This window comes from Danio rerio, chromosome 15, assembly GCF_052040795.2.
Source record: "Danio rerio strain M-AB ecotype USA chromosome 15, GRCz13ab, whole genome shotgun sequence".
In the NCBI taxonomy this organism is placed as follows: domain Eukaryota; kingdom Metazoa; phylum Chordata; class Actinopteri; order Cypriniformes; family Danionidae; genus Danio; species Danio rerio.
In genome coordinates this window covers 31,206,368-31,223,416 of record NC_141035.1, presented here as the reverse complement: position 1 = coordinate 31,223,416, position 17,049 = coordinate 31,206,368, and the positions used below count along the sequence as shown (strand labels likewise).

Below are 17,049 nucleotides of genomic sequence, written 5' to 3'. Positions count from 1 at the left end.
ATCTGGGGTCGCCACAGCTGAATGAACTGATAACTTATGCAGCATATGTTTTGACATTCATTATAGAAAAAAAGGTATTTTAACAGGTGTACCCCTCTCCTGGATGCATTATGATAGGTCTATAAAAAATGTGACTTTTTTTTCTCAAAATGGCTTAAATTGGAGTGCTGTAAAAAAAATTTTTTGATATGTGACTTTATGATATGTTGCCATATGGCAACAACGTCCAATAGTGGATCTAACTTTGAAATTTCTCATTTAGAACTTTCCTTATTATTAATAATTTTGTTATTTGAAATCTTGTTGATTTTGATTTAATTGGTGTTGGGAGTATTATACGCTTTAACACAGAACTTATAAATGACACCTTAAACACTTTCCAACAACTGATATTCCAACAGCTTTTATTTATTGCATCATTTTTTGGTGAATATTATTGAAAAAAAAACAAAATATTGCATTATTGTGTATAGTAAGTATAAGTATTTCCTCCATAAATATTCTAACAAATAAATAACAAGTCTAACATATCCAGATGCATCAGAATTGTGTAGTTACATTAGCTGTGTTTCCATCCAAAAATGCTAATTAACTATACCTGCAAAACTGGACTATCTCATTAAAGATGTGCGAATAAAGCAGCGTTTCCATCCAACGAGTCAAAGAGAACAAAATTGTCACTTCCTGATTGTTTGGCGCCAAATATCAACAGTAAAAATGGAATTTGCTGCAATAAGAGAAGCTGCGTGAATCTTTTCTTCATTTAATAACTGACTTGCGCCTCAGAAGGCAATCCTTACAGCGCAGTGTTTGGCACAGACACTTTTGATTCTAGACTCTGGAGGTCATTAGTAATATAAAAACACTAATACTGAAATGGTAAAGTTGTTCTAGAATGACCGGTAAAAGTGCTTTCATTGCAATTTATTCGCATATTTTCTTATAGAATAAAAAGTTTATCCTATTCAGTTATTATGCGCATGTGTTTGTTATAAAATTTTCCAAATGTATGTGCATTTTGGTGTTTCCATCAACCGTTTTTTATGCACATATCCACAATGCACTTAAAAATAGGTTGATGGAAATGTAGCTATTGTTTATTTATTATATACTACACTACGCCTTTCATATCTGCCTCTGAGCTAATTTTCGTGAACTGTCTCCATCATTGATCTTATCAATTGTCCAATCTGCATCATTCTCTTGGTCATGAAATTTATTTGTCACTAGATTTACAAAAAAACTAATTTAATAAAAACTTTTTTGATTTATGAATATGTCATCATAACTTACTGGAGGTGATGTCTCAGATTTTTTGAGGATCTGACATGAGTTGATGCTTTGTTTTTACTGACGTTTTCATGTGCATTCAGCAACTACTCACAATAAACGCCAGTCTGTCAGAAAACGCGCCACAGAAAAACACTACACGTCATGTGACTTAACCAAAGCACATCATTGGCTAAACTAAGGTCTTCTCTTACAACAAAAAAATTTAAATGTTGGTCTTAAAGAAACAGTGGCAGGGATTAACATAAATATCATGTTGCCATATGGCAACACTGTGCTTGCAGTAGAGGGTTAAACAATGATATCTTGCGGCGATTGTAACTTTTTTTATTTAGTGGCTAATTGATATGAAATCGTATAATCCCATTCGTCCAATTTAGTATGATTTGTTTGTCCTCCAATGACGGTTGGGTTTAGGGGTGGGGTTGGGTGCCACACCTCTTTTTAAAAGTTCCTACATTTTCATACGACTGAACTTGGATGAATTTGTACGCATTAGACACTACATTGATAAAATAGTTACATTTCCTCGTGAGATCAGGCTGAGTTTGAACTAAGCAACCAGTGCTATTTATACTGTTAAGGTTTTATCACTTTTATTTTCAGTTTTCATTTCAAGTTTTAGTCATTTTGTTGATCTTTTGTGGGATTTATTTAACTTTTTTTACTTGTCTTTATTTATTTTAGTTAGTAACAACATCAGGACTAACAGAAAGACATAACCAAATTGTTTATTTTTGGGTGAACTCTCCATTTAAGAGGAAAAAACTGATGCACTTGAGGTTTTATTCCTCCTACGGTTTTCGCATAATACAGCTTGAGGTTACGTTTGCATATCCAAATTAGAACAGGGGAATGTTTACTGGGAAAACAAGCATCTATGTAAATCACAAAGATGAGTAGTGTTGATGAAACAGAGCCTTGTAGTATTTTCTAGTAGGCACAAGCAGCGAAGTTCAGACACCTACTCGGGTCATGTACAACAGATCGATTATTATGTGTGTCTGTGTGCTTTATTGTATTCCTGCTTATTATTTTGTGGTGAAATTACATCAGAAACTCTAATCACACCAGACATGAGTGTTACCTTTCATTTCCTAATTTTTGTCATTTCCTTATTTTTTGTCTGCTATGGTGCTTGACAGCCTGTTAAAAGCTTCCCGTATGTTAACCAAATCTCCGCAACCCCCTTCTCCACCGTCCCCAGTGACAACACTCTGTCGCAATTAGTGTTGGGTTACGAGTGGAGAGCAGGAGGCACAAGCGTTCAAAAAGAAAGGTAGTATATCAAACCTGAAAGCCGAACAGATGTGTGGACAACAGCAAATGTGCTGATAGAGGGCCACGAGTACAGAAACTGCCGTCGTGTTGTTGTGCATTTGCTGAGACACTGCTGACTTCAGTCAAAAAACACAAATCTACATCCTGCACGACAATTTCTCTTATTTCTTGGACTGGCTTCTGTAGAAGCATCAGCCGGCAAATGCTTTCCTCGTTCAATCACCCACTCTATCCATTCTCCATTCACTCAGTCTCAATTTCCTCCAAGCTGTCATCTGTCCACTTCCTCCCCCATGACTGCTTTATGGCACTGTCAAGGCAAACTGCAATTTGAGCTTTATTTTCCTTTCCCTAACTTCTTTTTCCTCCTCCAGGACCAACCCAATCTCTTTGCTGCAGGAATCAGCTTCCAGAAATGATCAGAAGTGCTCCAACATTAGGCACACTTAAAACAAGACTTAAAACACGTCTGTTTAGCTGTGCCTTTACTGAGACTATATGCATCTCCTTCTAGAATGTACTACAACCACCAAACGAGCTCCAAACTAAACTGAATTAAGTTACTATATCTTTATCAGCTGATCCGACTCTCAGTTTTCCGAAAACTGTCCAGAAAAATTCGGAAAAGTCCCATTGCTTTAACATTGGACCAAACTTTATGACCTTATAAGGTTCCGCCAGACTGTCATACAGACTTAAGGTTGGCCTCATTTAACTCAGACTACCAATCAACACCTTAACAGTCAAAACACCCTAGTAATGCCCTAGCAACCGCCTAGCAACACCTTAGCAATGACTCGGAACACCCTAGCAACACCCTAACAACTTCCTGAAACACCCTGGCAACACTTTAGCAACAACTCAGAACACCCTAGCAACCACTCAGAACACCCTAGCAACCACCTAGCAAGAAACATACCAATCCATACTAGAAACATGCTGACACATATGTACATATTTATCTATACCAAAGACTATAGAATACACAAAACATGTCACTCATATCCTTTTGAATGGGGAAAAGTATAACTGTCAACATGGCCAATGAAGCCAATTTGGCAAACAAGCCCGCCTTCTAGTACAGGAGACAATCAGCAATCGCTAAATGGCAAATAACGCCTGCCTTTTAGTACAGGAACCAATCAGCAATCACTATATGGCAAATAAAGCCCGCCTTCTATTACAGGAGCCAATCAGCTATCGCTAAATGGCAAATAAAGCCCGCCTTCTAGTACAGGAGACAATCAGCAATCACTATATGGCAAATAAAGCTCACCTTCTATTACAGGAGCCAATCAGCTATCGCTAAATGGCAAATAAAGCCCGCCTTCTATTACATGAGCCAATCAGCAATCACTATATGGCAAATAAAGCCCGCCTTTTATTACAGGAGCCAATCAGCAATCGCTAAATGGCAAATAAAGCCTGCCTTTTATTACAGGAGCCAATCCGCAATCGCTACATGGCAAATAAAGCCCGCCTTTTATTACAGGAGCCAATCAGCTATCGCTAAATGGCAAATAAAGCCCGCCTTCTATTATAGGAGCTAATCAACAATCGCTATATGGCAAATAAACCCCGCCTTCTAGTACAGGAGACAATCAGCTATTGCTAAATGGCAAATAAAGCCCGCCTTCTATTACATGAGCCAATCAGCAATCACTATATGGCAAATAAAGCCCGCCTTCTGTTACAGAAGCCAATCAGCAATCGCTAAATGGCAAATAAAGCCTACCTTTTATTACAGGAGCCAATCACCAATCGCTACATGGCAAATAAAGCCCGCCTTTTATTACAGGAGCCAATCAGCAATCACTATATGGCAAATAAAGCCCGCCTTTTAGTAAAAAGAACCAATCAGCGAATGCTACAGAATGACATTTCTCCGGGGAAGGTGCTCAGACCAGTCGTGTGTTTCTGCAGATTTTGTGTGAGACGAACATTTAGAAATGAAGCTTAACAGACAGTAGTTGTTCAATATTATTGGTTATTCGTAATATGAAATGTAATCGTTAGCTTGGCAAGTAGTTTTGAAAAATTTGATGTTTCCCCATTCAAACAGAATGCCCAAGCATACTACCCGAAAGGCGTTCAAAAAGATGGGCGGCAAGTGGAATGACTTTGTCTATACCAACTGTATCAAACTTCTGAAAAACTACTTCAATTATTAAAATTTTGAAGCTACTTCAAACTGTCAGACTTGGCTTTCTCAAGACACCATAAAGTGTGTCTATAAACTTTACTTTACTAGTTTTTTATTCTTGTTTAAGTAAAACCATTTGAATTACCATTGTGTATAAAATGTGCTATATAAATAAACTTGCCTTGCCCTGTCTTCCTATTCATGTCCCTCATTCTCCTCCTCTCTCCCTTATATTTCCCCCCTTTGTTCTTTCACTGACACCTAACATCTATCCTATAATCCTGTGTGCTGGTGCAGCAACTTTTTTCGGCCATCAGGGTGACGACGTGCCTCATTCACTGGAGAGGAACGATCTAGACAGCACTGACCTCCCTTTGCGCCTCATCCCGTCCCCGGAGGGTGCCGGATTGACTCATCGAGCGACACGCTACCATGCCAAACGTGGATAGATTACGCTGTCAGCGGCCTGTAAATCAGCTAAACTGGAAGTGCTTTATATGGCAGTGATCATCCAGTGGGTTAGGGGTCTGAATTATTACCCTCAGCCTGAGCCAGAAGAATGGGCACATGAACAGGACGGCTGGGATTGGAATGAGTTACTGTTTGTTTGGGATTTGCAAAGGTGGAATCAGGAATGGCTCTGCTGTGACTTTGCTGAAATGAGTTTGTAATGCCAACTCCTGAAGCAGAGAGTTAAAATAAGAGAAAGTGTAAGCCATTACATTGATGTAAGGCGTCCCAACTTCTGCTTATTAGAGAATATGCTTCACTAAAGTAATATAATAATGTAAAATAATAGGGGTGGCTTGAAATGTGTTATTTGTTGTCCTTTAATGTGTATTATTTAAAGCTATAGTCTCCCCTACCACCTCCTAAAATAAAATATATTTTGTTTACCCAGCATACAAGCCTGTAGATATTTTTCTTCTTATTTTAATGCACAATTTGATTTTCTTTTAGTTTTTGAAAAAACGTACATGCATGGGTACTGGTGGTTACTAACATGCTTCAACATTACTTCTTTTGGATTCAGATGAAAAAAAAAAAGTTAGAGAAAAGTAAAAATTAATTCTTTTTTTTTGTTTTTGTTTTTTTGCAAGAAACATTCCAGCAAGCATTTTTTGTTTTTAAAAAATGTTTATTAGACGTCTAAACATTGTGGTCTTGGCTAAAACAAGGTTAAATTTGGGCTGTCAAAAATAAATACAAAATCTAATAGTCTAAGAATAGGCCAAAACTAGACTAGTCATCAAATAAACAGAAATGAATGACTACACATACACAGTCTGTCTAATCTATCTATTTAATGACTAGTCTAGTTTTGGGCTACTCTTAGATGTCTATTAGATTTTCACTGACAGCCCAATTTTAGCCTTGTTTCAGCCAAGCTGTCTATGTTTAGATGTCTATTAGACGTCTATTAAACAAAAATGTTTGCTCTGTACTTATGTTACAGCATCATCTGAATTATCTTGATTATTTTAAGCATTCATTCCCTGTGTTATAGGTCAGAAGAGAGGCTTTTTGAATGATTTATAAATGTTTGCACACTTTTTTCCCGACAAAAATTGCCTTTAATGATCAGTGTACAGAATTTTATAGTTACACCTGGGAAGACACAAAAGGTCTCTTTTTGAAGTGTCATTACAATCTGTCCACACATTGGCAATAAAATAGAGATTAATCGATTGAACTTTTAACATATAGCCCCATTTCATAAATTATAGCATTTCCATTTTACTGGAATAAAAATGAATAGTGTTACTACATCATTCTTTGTTTTTTAATTAATGATTAAAGACGGATTAAAAAAAATCAATGCACTGATTTGCAGACTGTTCCACAGTTCAGTGGATTAATGTTGCATTTATTTCTTAATGTGGTTAGATTCGATTTATATTAGATTTAACTTTATTGTCAGTACACATGTACAAGTACAAGGCAACAAAATGCAGTTTATGTCTAACCAGGAGTGCAATAGCAGCAAGTGCAGGATATAGGTACAAGTTATAAAGTGCAATTCTAGAAAAATGATGGGTAATATTTACAGATGGATGTACTGTGAATATTACAGGTTGTGTTAACCATGAACAGAGATTTACAGTAGATGAATATATGTACAGGTTGCTGTACAGGTTGCTAGAAGGTCGCTGGTTTGAATCTCGACTGGGTCAGTTGGCATTTCTGTGTGGAGTTTGCATGTTCTCCCTACGTTCTCATGGGTTTCCTCTGGGTGCTCCAGTTCCCCCCACAATTCCAAAAACATGTGGTATAGGTGAACTGGGTAAGCTAAATTGTCTGTAGTGTATGAGTGTATGTGTGTGAAGGGCATCCGCTGCGTAAAACATATGCTGGATACATATTGGCGGTTAATTCCGCTTTGGCGACCCCAGATTAATAAAGGGACTGAGTCGAAAAGAAAATGAATGAAGGAATGAATGTGTAGTGGATATGTACAATTTAAGATGAATTAGTGCAACAAAGTGCAATGAATATGTACAATTTGAATTGTGCAAATAATTAGTAATTAGTAATGATAATGTAATGATAGCCGTGAGAGATATTTTCTTCTGTATTCTCTGATTGTCAAAAAATAAATAAATGATGGGTGAGGGCTTGATTCTATCCATCAGATTGAATGGAGGTGCATAAATGCAAGCCTTCAGTCAAGTGAAAGATGAAGCAGGTTTAGGTGTATTAAATGACTGGACAGGTCTGCGTGGGCATGGGCCAGTATAAGATTCTGACAGTATGATAACCTTGGATAAAAATATCATGGCTTCACAATATTGTGAATATTGCTCTAGAATAGATTTTTTTAATTGTTTGGGTAAAAAGACAACAACTTTGAACACAAAATTTTATTTTTAGATATTTATAATAATTTAGAGTAATAAACATATCAGGCTAAATAAATCAAATTAATCATTGACTTCTGCTGTGTTTCAAAAACAAAAATACAATTTAAAACGGCATCGTTAGATATCTTTTGTGCTGAAGATATTGTTGTCCTAATAAACAAACAAACAAACAGAAAAAATGTAAATATAAAATCTTACATATACCTAATGAATGGAATAGCAGAAAATGTTGACTGTTTAAAACCCTGACTTTTCCAAACCACGGAATACCTTGAAAACGCTTATTGTCCCATGCCTAGCCTAGGTAGAATTTTGTCATAAGGCTCAAAGATCAGGTTATGGTATTTAAATAACATTTGAGACAAAATAAATAAAAAACAGGGCTAAATTGTGCAGAAACATTAATAAAATGCATTGAGTAAATTTACATTTCATGTTTACTTTTCTTTGAGAAAGGTTCTTTTAAACAGTTCTTTAAAAAATGGTTTATAATAAAAAGCAGATTCTGCCTGATATGAATTTCCACTTATATAAGCTGTGGAACTTTAGTTTGCAATCAGTGATTCTGTCATACTGGTGCTCACTGCAGCATGATAAAGAGAAAGCATTTCGTACTGCCATCTGTGTCTTGTTATTTTTTAAGTATATGCAATACAATTCAATGGAGGTTTCTTTTTAATTACAGAAAATAAATACTGTTTAACTAATTTATTACACAATAGGGTTTTGATGCATACATGCTGCAATTGTGCTCACATGATCAATTTCTAGTAGTATGTTACTTTATTTAAACACACTACAAACCATAATCGTTTTGCCTTTGTGCTTTTCTTTTTTTATTTCCCTTTTGAATTTTACCCAAACATAATGCCAAATTGTAGAGCAGCATAGTAATGTTATGCAACCCAAAAATTACAGATTAATTTTACACTGGCCAGAAGAGTAATGTATTGGATTAATTATTCTTTTGAACAAGGCTGATCAGAAAGACAAACACACCCTCTCCTGACACACCATCTATCCTTCCTCAGGAACTGTGAGTGGTGGTAAACGTAGGCTGATCTGTAAGCATCATTCACCCACTGCCTTTGTATGCCCTGCCACTTTATTCTGCAGCCTCTCTCTCTCTCTCTGTGTTTTACAGCATCTAAAATTTAAAGAAAACTAAAATGCATTTTAGAAAATGTTTCCGCCTTAATGACACATATGTAACATGAGGTTTAAAGAATATGGACTGTGTGTCGAATAGTGTGATGCCTACACAGACAGCATCTTTAAGCGTTCGAACGTTCCGCCCAAAAATGCAGCCTAGATAGGCAACTGGCTAGGTATGAAGACACAACCAGGGTGTGAAGGTTTTTTACACGCATTTCTGTTTATAATGGACATAGTCTATAGTAAATAACCACTTAACTGCGTATAAATGCCGTTACTGAAACAGAAAATGATGAAGAATCACTTTTCACATTTTGTAAGGCGAATGAAGTAACCGAATCAGTTTCCTCAGAGAAACGCGCGGCCCCGAGCATCATCTGCTGCGAGACTGGCACGCGGAAACCAACGCATCTTACCTGCTCACGCACTGAGAGCTCTTTCTCCAGCTGCCGGTGTTTGTTATTCCACACCAGATAATGCAGGTGGTAGCGACTCTTCTCCGGAGTTTTTCTGGCAGAAATCATCCTCAGTGCATAGTTCGCCGCTGCTTTCTCCCCGTTCCGTTTCCCCTGCTGCTTTTGTGCGATATCAGTTACTTTTGTAAAGGGCGCGTGCTATATTGTTATTGCCGAGACGACCGATAAGGGCATTTCTCTCCCTTTTCTTCAACAGCATCCCTCTTTGCATAGTAGCTTGACATTCAGTGCGTCTGTGTTGAAAGGTAATTTAAAGCTAACGCTCTCCGGTCTGTTCTCCACTCCTCCTCGTCTGTTCTCCCTGTCACACACTGAAAGGCGCGCGCCCGCACGCTCGCTCGCGGAGGCTGAGGCAGGGCTCGCGTTTCCCAGACCAAAGAGACTCCCTGACTCCTCACACCTATGATGAGCCACTGAACTTCAGCGCGCGATTCTGTCATACATGCTGATGCTGATGCTGATGCTGCTTACTGCGCCATGGGAGAGAATATATAGAGTAATCATTTTGTGCTGCCATCTGTGTCTTAGTAGCCTACTAAGTCAATTCTGTAATTCTGTTTTACAGATAACAGCCTAATAGAACAGAAAGGGATGTTGTTTGTGCTGATTTGATCAATATTATGGACTTTAAGGGATATTTCATCATCCAATCTTGAAAATCCTGTCATCATTTATTAATTCATTTTCTTTTCGGCTTAGTCCCTTTATCAATCAGGGGTCGCCACAGCACAATGAACCGCCGACTTGTCCAGCATGTTTTACGCAACGGATGCCCTTCCAGTTTCTTTTTTTATACACCTTTAAAATGTTATTTTAAAAAAATGTTGAAAATCTGTATGGCTGATTAGCACTGTCTTTGTTTCCCAGTACTGGGTTGCAGCTGGAAAACATATGCCAGAATAGTTGGCAGTTCATTTCCCTGTGGCGACCCCCCAATAAATCAGGGACTAAGCCAAAGAAAAATGAATGAATGAATAAAAAACCTGTAACAACTGAGTTCCATATTTTTTTCTAAAGTTTCCAGGTTTCTACCATTATTTTACAAATCCTCTTTTGTGTTCAACAGAAAAGGATATAAAAGCAGGGTGGGTAAATTTACATTTTTGGCTGAACTACATTGTGTCAATGTAATAAGGTCAGATCAGCTAAAAAAAAACAGACAAAAAAAACAACTGAAATAAATTAATAGGAAAAGTTTATGAGAGGGAGTGGGTAATGCTGTTGCCTCACAGCTAGAAGGTAGCAGGTTCAAGTCTCAGCTGAGTCAGTTGCCATTTCTGTGTGGAGTTTGCATTTTCTCCCCGTGTTAGCATGGGTTTCCTCCGGGTGCTCCTGTTCCACCCACAAGTCCAAAGACATGCGCAATAAGTGAATTGGGTAAGTTAAAAATGTGTGTATGTGCGTGAATGAGTGTGTATGGGTGTTTCCCAGTGTTGGGTTGCAGCTTGAAGGGCATTCGCTGCGTAAAAAAATATTTTGGATAACTTGACAGTTCATTCTGCTATGGTAACCCATGATTAATAAAGGGACTAAGCCGAAAAGAAAATGCATGAATGAATGAAGTTTATGAATAATTTAACTTATGTGCATTTGTCTGGAGGAGTTTTATTAAATTCTTAGTATTAAAACCTGTTAGTCTTTTGTGCTACTATACTGTTCCTTTCTTCATTAGAGGGGTTTAAAATAATGTATGCCAATAACCTCAAACATGGTGGCACAGTGGCTTGGTGTTAAACACTGTCACAACACAGCAAGAAGCAAGGTTTGAGCCCCAGCTGGCTGGGTAAGTTGGTGTTTCTGTGTGGAGATTGCATGTTCTCCCCATGTTCGCATAGGTTTCCTCCGGGTGCTCTGGTTTCCTCCTTGGACCAAAGGCATGCGCTATAGGTGAATTCAATAAACTAAATTGGCCGTAGTGTTTGTGTGTGAATGAGTGTGAGTTTCCCAGTAACACCCATACACTCTTATTCACACACATACACTACAGACAATTTAGTTTATTCAATTTATCTATACGTGTCTTTGGACTTCTATACATATAATATAATAACCAAACCCCAAAAGTATATGCACTTTTCTTTTTCTATCTTATAGTTTGAAGATTTGTATTGGAATGAGCTAATGTAAATTGGGCCAAGAAAACAACACATTGTGCTGCAGTGGGTAGCGCTGTTGCCTTGCAGCAAAAAGGTCGCTGGTTCGAGCCTCGGCTGCATGGGTCATTTGGCATTCCCCGTGTTTACGTGGGTTTCTTCTGGGTGCTCTGGTTTCCCCCACAGTCAAGACATGCGCTATAGGTGAATTGGGTAAGCAAAATTGTCAGTGAGTGAATGTGAGAGTGTATGGGTGATTCCCAGTGATGGGTTGCAGCTGGAAGGGCATCCACTGCGTAAAACATATGCTGGATAAGTTGGTGGTTCATTCCAATGTGGCGACCCCAGATTAATAAAGGGATCTGAAAATAAAATGAATGAAGGAATAAATAGAATCGAATGTGGAGGACTAGTATAAATAAAATATATTAATGAGATGATATTCCTTCTAGAAACACGTTATTTTAAAGTAAAAATTCAGAAGAAACAAACTTTTTTTCTTTTTACTGAGTTAAATTTTTTTAAAGCCTATTAGGAGATAGTAGGCATGTAATTAAAGTTATGTAAAATTCATCTCCATACTGGTGGGCACGACTGCAGGGTCCCTCTGCTGGGTCGGCCCCCGCCTGTGCACTGACGACAGTGGGGCAAAAGAGAGAAAGCGAGAGGCAGACGTCAGAGAGAGGGATATGCAGCCCGCCATACAGAAGTGTATGGGGCAGTGGATGTAAATAAACCGTGTACAGTATCCATACTTTACTTATTCCCACCCCCTTTTGCCTAAGAGACGGGCTTGGATAATGATCGGGGTAAAAAGATTATGGGGGCCACTCAAAATTAAACTGATTACGTCCGAAATCTGATAACGTAAGGGGCCTTCTGAAAATCTCATTCATCTTTGGGAATCGCAAAGTCCTCGTAGCGGCACGACAGAAGACACCGCAGGAAAAAGGAAGGAGAGAAAGAGAGAGAGAAGGGTGAGGACCGGGAGCACTGGAGAGCTCGTCGCCGGCTTCCGGACATTTCGGGGCGGCATTAAAATCGCAGACGTCGCTCCTGGAGGGAAGGAAAACCAGATATCTTCAGCACTGGACTAAAATTTCTGGAAGCAGCAGCTTTTGATTCAGCGATGTCCAGGAAAGTCCAGAGAAGCGAGGTGTGCGCCGACTGCAGTGCACCAGGTAAGGCTGAGATTTATGGATCAATGCGTTGTTGTGAGCCATGGCTGTCCGGGACTCGCCTGACCGCGGCGGATTGCGGAGGAGTACCAAGCCCGCGTATGCGAAGGGATACTGGGTTAAGCGCGCCAGGAAAAATGCCTAAAATTAAGGCCGATTCTGCGGCCCAACAAATCAGATTTTAAACGCACTCTTAACTTATATGTATCTTTGTAATGCGGTTGAACAGTGGTTGTTCAAGAAGTACAATCTTTTAGTGTATTCACAAAACTTGCATGACTTTAAATTTGGACTGCTTATTCCTGCTTTGCTGCCGTGGCTAAAGTTTTACCCCTTCTCGTTGTTAGCACCCATCCCAAGTTAAGTTGACAAGCCTGCGAGGTGCTGTCAATTAAAATGACCATATTTACTCCACACTTAGATTTGTTTATATGCAGATATTGTAGCGACAGCTTACTATATATTTAAATTGTGTTTTAGTAAATACTCCGCACTGAAAGCTCTATATATCGAACAATGCTAACTGTCAGTAGGCTAGGCTTGGTTGCTAAGTAGCCTGCGGACTCTCATTTGAGTCTCTTCCCAGTTTTAAGTAAAACACGTTTGTGTATTTAGAATCAGTTTTTATGACTGCAAGAGGTCCTACTTAAACATATTCGGTACATTTTTTGCGAATTTAGTTAGTATGAACATGGGTTGAGAATAGATAGATAGCTAACTAGCGCTAGCAGGTTGACAGGACACATCTAACGTTAACTCTGACGTGGGTCAGTGTTCGCTTCTGTTTGCTCTTGTCCACTGAATTGCTTCTAGATAACGGTTGTGTTTGTTATTCTTTATAATAAAATTAATAGTGGTTTAAAATATTATTAGACAAACTGTTTTTGTAGTTACCGCATGGTAACGTTAACCTTAAATTAACGATATGCTACATTAACCGTAGTTTAACTTTGGTTTGACAAATTGTAGTCAATGCACTAAAACATGTGTAATAGACTTTTATTATAGAAAAACTATGAATAATTTGATAGTATGTTGAGTTAACTGATAGTATTGCATTTAAATGCTGGAAAAAATGCTTAAATCTGGTCTTTATTTTACTGGTCTTAGTTGGTCTCCCAGTATGGCCAAGCTGTTGTGTAGCTGGTCTCCAAGCTGGTCTCTCAGCATGACCAGCTTAAAAAGTCCCTAAAAACCCACCTAAAACTAGCCAACAGACCAGTTTGACCACTTGGACACCACCTAAAAGCTTTAAACCAGCTTAAACTGTTTTTAGCACAACTGCCATTTAAAACGTATCGCTACATATTTCCATATTTCTGTAATAATTATGAGCAGTGGGTGAAATCTATCAGCGGTAATATACAAATTTAAGATGTTTTTAGATTTTTTTCTTTTCAAAGTTACTAAATGGGTTTGTCCTAAATAGAGCATAGGTTTAAATTATTTATAGCCATTTCTAGTTCCATCATGCATGCCTTAAGACACAATTTCCTGAAACCAGGGTCAACTTCCCTCTTTTTCCCTATAGCATTTTTATTTTAAATAAATAGGAACTATGTCGTTCTCAGCCATTTGTCCTCAAATGCATTGCTCAATAAATTACCAACAAGCTTAAACCAACCAAATAAAGACACAAGACCGCCTTCAGTTGTTTACAAAACATGTTTTAAATGCTGCTCAGCTGTGCCGTCACTTCAAGCCCACCCTTGGCCTTGCTCATTTAGTCTCACCGTCCCCATGGGGGGACCGAGGGGTGGTACGGGGGGCATGACAGCTGCTCTCTCATCCACAGCTGCTCTCTGCTCTCCACAAATGTACAAGTGTGTCTTGTTTTTGACAGTTTAGTTCTGTTTCACCTCTTTGGCTACCTGCAGTCTTGCTGTGAGCTCGACCAAAAGCTGTCACCGATGCCTGTGGGTTCAGTTATCAACAAAAATCCCCACCGATAGTAGTCATACAGTGCAAGAGCCAACATATTTATGGCAAGAGCGGTTTCTAGAAACAAAAATCACTGACAACATGTGCATGCATGTTTTTTTTTTATTACACTATGTTAAACCTAGCAGCAAATTGATTTGAGATTAGTTTAAGCTGTTAATGTTTACAAATGTCATTGATAATAACAATAATTAAAGCACAATCGATTTTTACGTTTTGAAGTATGTCATCTCAATGCATGTCTTCATCTGAATTTATCTGTTAGTGTGTGTGTAATTAAGTTCAATACTATTTTACATGGTGTTCTGTTGATTTATAGTTTGTTATTCAGTATTAATTTGAAGGTTTATCGTTTAATTAATAATTTATCAGTAAGTATGGTCTATCTAGCTATCGGTTTTAACAAAATCCAACATCGATTGACCTCTACTACTGCAGTGCACTAGAGCTTGTCATTTTCGTGTTTAACATGTTGTTGGAATGTAGATAATGGTAAGTGTGTTGAAGGCAAGTAACTGATGACTGAGAAAGGAAGAGGAGGAGGAGGTGGAGGGATGGTGGGCAGACAGACGGATGTATTCTGGTAAATGTGTTATTGGAATGAATGAATGTGGGGAAGATTGTCAATTGCATGGTCACTGAGGGCTGAATGACGCCCTGTGTGAAGAGTCTGTGTGTGTGTGTTAGCGAGTGGTGTGTAATTTCATTAGATGCGAAGAGAAACTCGGGTTTGAAGATGCTTCTGTTAATGTTATGAAGCACTTTTAGAAAGGATGAGGGTGTAAGTTGGCATCATCTTTGATTTTTCCCACACACAGGTGCTTGGCTTCGTTTCTGTTAATGTTCATATTTAGACCAATAAACAAGTTTATGGCACTGATTTATTTTTAATTAAGCCCAAAAATATTAGGTTCTTCTCTGCATGCTAGAATTTTTTTGGCTGTAAAATGAACATTTGCTGGATTTAAATAAGCCTTTCCTTCAGTAAAAAAAAACTGTCATCTTCAAAAATCCATTTTAATTTTTGATGAATGTGGGAGTTTAGTTCACATGAATAAAATAAATGCCTTTAGAAGTGAATAGACTTTTTTAAGAAGTCATTTTTCACCGGTTTCCGACAGCGAGTTAAGTTAAAATGTAGAACATGTAAAGCTAAGCTGATAATTGTGGAAAACAGAAATCCAAGTGATGGAGCCGAATAAAATAAATTCTGAGGCTAATTTATTCTTCTGTGGCCACTTTGCAGCCACATCTGATCTCTGGTTAAGTAGGACGGTGGACTCGTTCTTGAGCCTTATTTTGCACTTTATTGACGATGATTGGAAGCTGCGCCAGAGATGCTTTTAGACAGCAAATAAAACTCGTCAGTAAACTCTGAGGGCAAAAAAAATAAGTGAAATAATTGTTCATTAATGGTAATCAAGTTAAAATGTTCAAAAAGTCGAGATTTTGATTTTTGTCCAAATTGCCCAGCCCTATTTTAAATAAAAAAATATTTTTTTTGTAACTAGAAAACCAACACTTCATTTTAGCAGTCGTCGATTAACCAGCCCAATCCCACAAAGAAAAAAAATGGCTAATTCATATTATTTTATTTAGATGAACATGTATGATCTTTGAAAGGAGGCCCCCAAACCCCACTCTTAAACCTACTCATTGGGAGATGAGCAAATCATACACTGTAAGAAACACTGTTTCCTTATATTGTGATTTACAAGTGTTTTCCGTTTACAGTTGTAAATTGTATTATGGGGGTTTTATCTCAGTTTTGTTAAATTTGATGTTGAAAATTTAACTTTACAGTTTGTAAAGTGACTTTTATTGACATTTTAGTAGTTTGAGACAATATATTGTTTAAGAAGTAATATTAGAGAAAACAAAGTTTGAAAAATAACAGAAAATGTTCTGGTAGCTTATTACTAGGTTTTGTGCCGTGAATAACAACACCAAACCAGACAATATATCACTTCACACAATCAAATATGTAAATAAAAGTCAATTTTTACAAAATTTTCAACATCAAAAGCTTTTGGAGGAAGATCAGAGTCTCACAATGCAATTCAAAAACATAAATAAGTGGAAAAAATTCATCAAAAATCTAAAACAAAAATATGGAAAACATTTTTACAGTGTACAAATTAGAGTTGGGCAATGTCGACCAATTTGGCATCATATAATGTCTAATGTGAAACATCGCGATCATCATAGGTTTATTAATTATTGATGAATAATTAATTAATTCATAACTGATTAATTATTTGTAGCCTATCGTTTCAACTAACTGACTCACATGGTCTTTGTTTTACCCATAACCAAATCGTAAACAAAGATAAGTTACACACAAATTACCACCTGTCAATCACTTTTTCCGCGGGACTCTGACATCAATAGGCAAAGTAATCTGTGTCGTTATAGTGCGTCGACAAACTTGGTTGGTTAAAAAAAGGTGCACAACCAACAGTATCTGAGGTTTTTGCCAAAAAAATTACTAAGTACAAGCATGAAAGCGAAAGATTGAAGCAGTCTACTGACACCCTGACTTGTTACCTGATGAATTAATAAAGACAAACAGTCGTTAGATAGAGACAAGATTAATTAAATATCACGTTTAACAACTACACATTTTTTGCG

The 17,049-nt window shown here is 37.6% G+C and overlaps 2 protein-coding genes across 10 annotated transcripts in view; one reads left to right on the top strand and one right to left on the bottom strand.

Annotated features, from left to right (window-relative positions):
* ankrd13b (ankyrin repeat domain 13B) overlaps window positions 1-9,520 on the bottom strand; it is a 59,120-nt gene extending 49,600 nt beyond the window's left edge. For 3 of the 4 annotated variants that reach the window (XR_015508745.1, XR_015508743.1, XR_015508744.1), the window contains exon 1: window positions 9,147-9,520. Coding sequence is in view for 1 of the 4 variants with exons in the window: in NM_001030229.2 (NP_001025400.2) it covers window positions 9,147-9,254 (108 nt within the window). In the remaining 3 variants the exon portion in view is untranslated. The remainder of the gene's footprint in view (window positions 1-9,146) is intronic. The other variant, NM_001030229.2, reaches the window with a different exon arrangement.
* Window positions 9,521-11,976: 2,456 nt separating this feature from the next.
* Window positions 11,977-17,049, top strand: part of git1 (G protein-coupled receptor kinase interacting ArfGAP 1) — a 49,169-nt gene continuing 44,096 nt past the window's right edge. For all 6 annotated transcript variants that reach the window (XR_015509593.1, XR_015509592.1, XM_087284268.1 and 3 more), the window contains exon 1: window positions 11,977-12,480. Coding sequence is in view for 4 of the 6 variants with exons in the window: in XM_087284268.1 (XP_087140394.1) it covers window positions 12,429-12,480 (52 nt within the window). In the remaining 2 variants the exon portion in view is untranslated. The remainder of the gene's footprint in view (window positions 12,481-17,049) is intronic.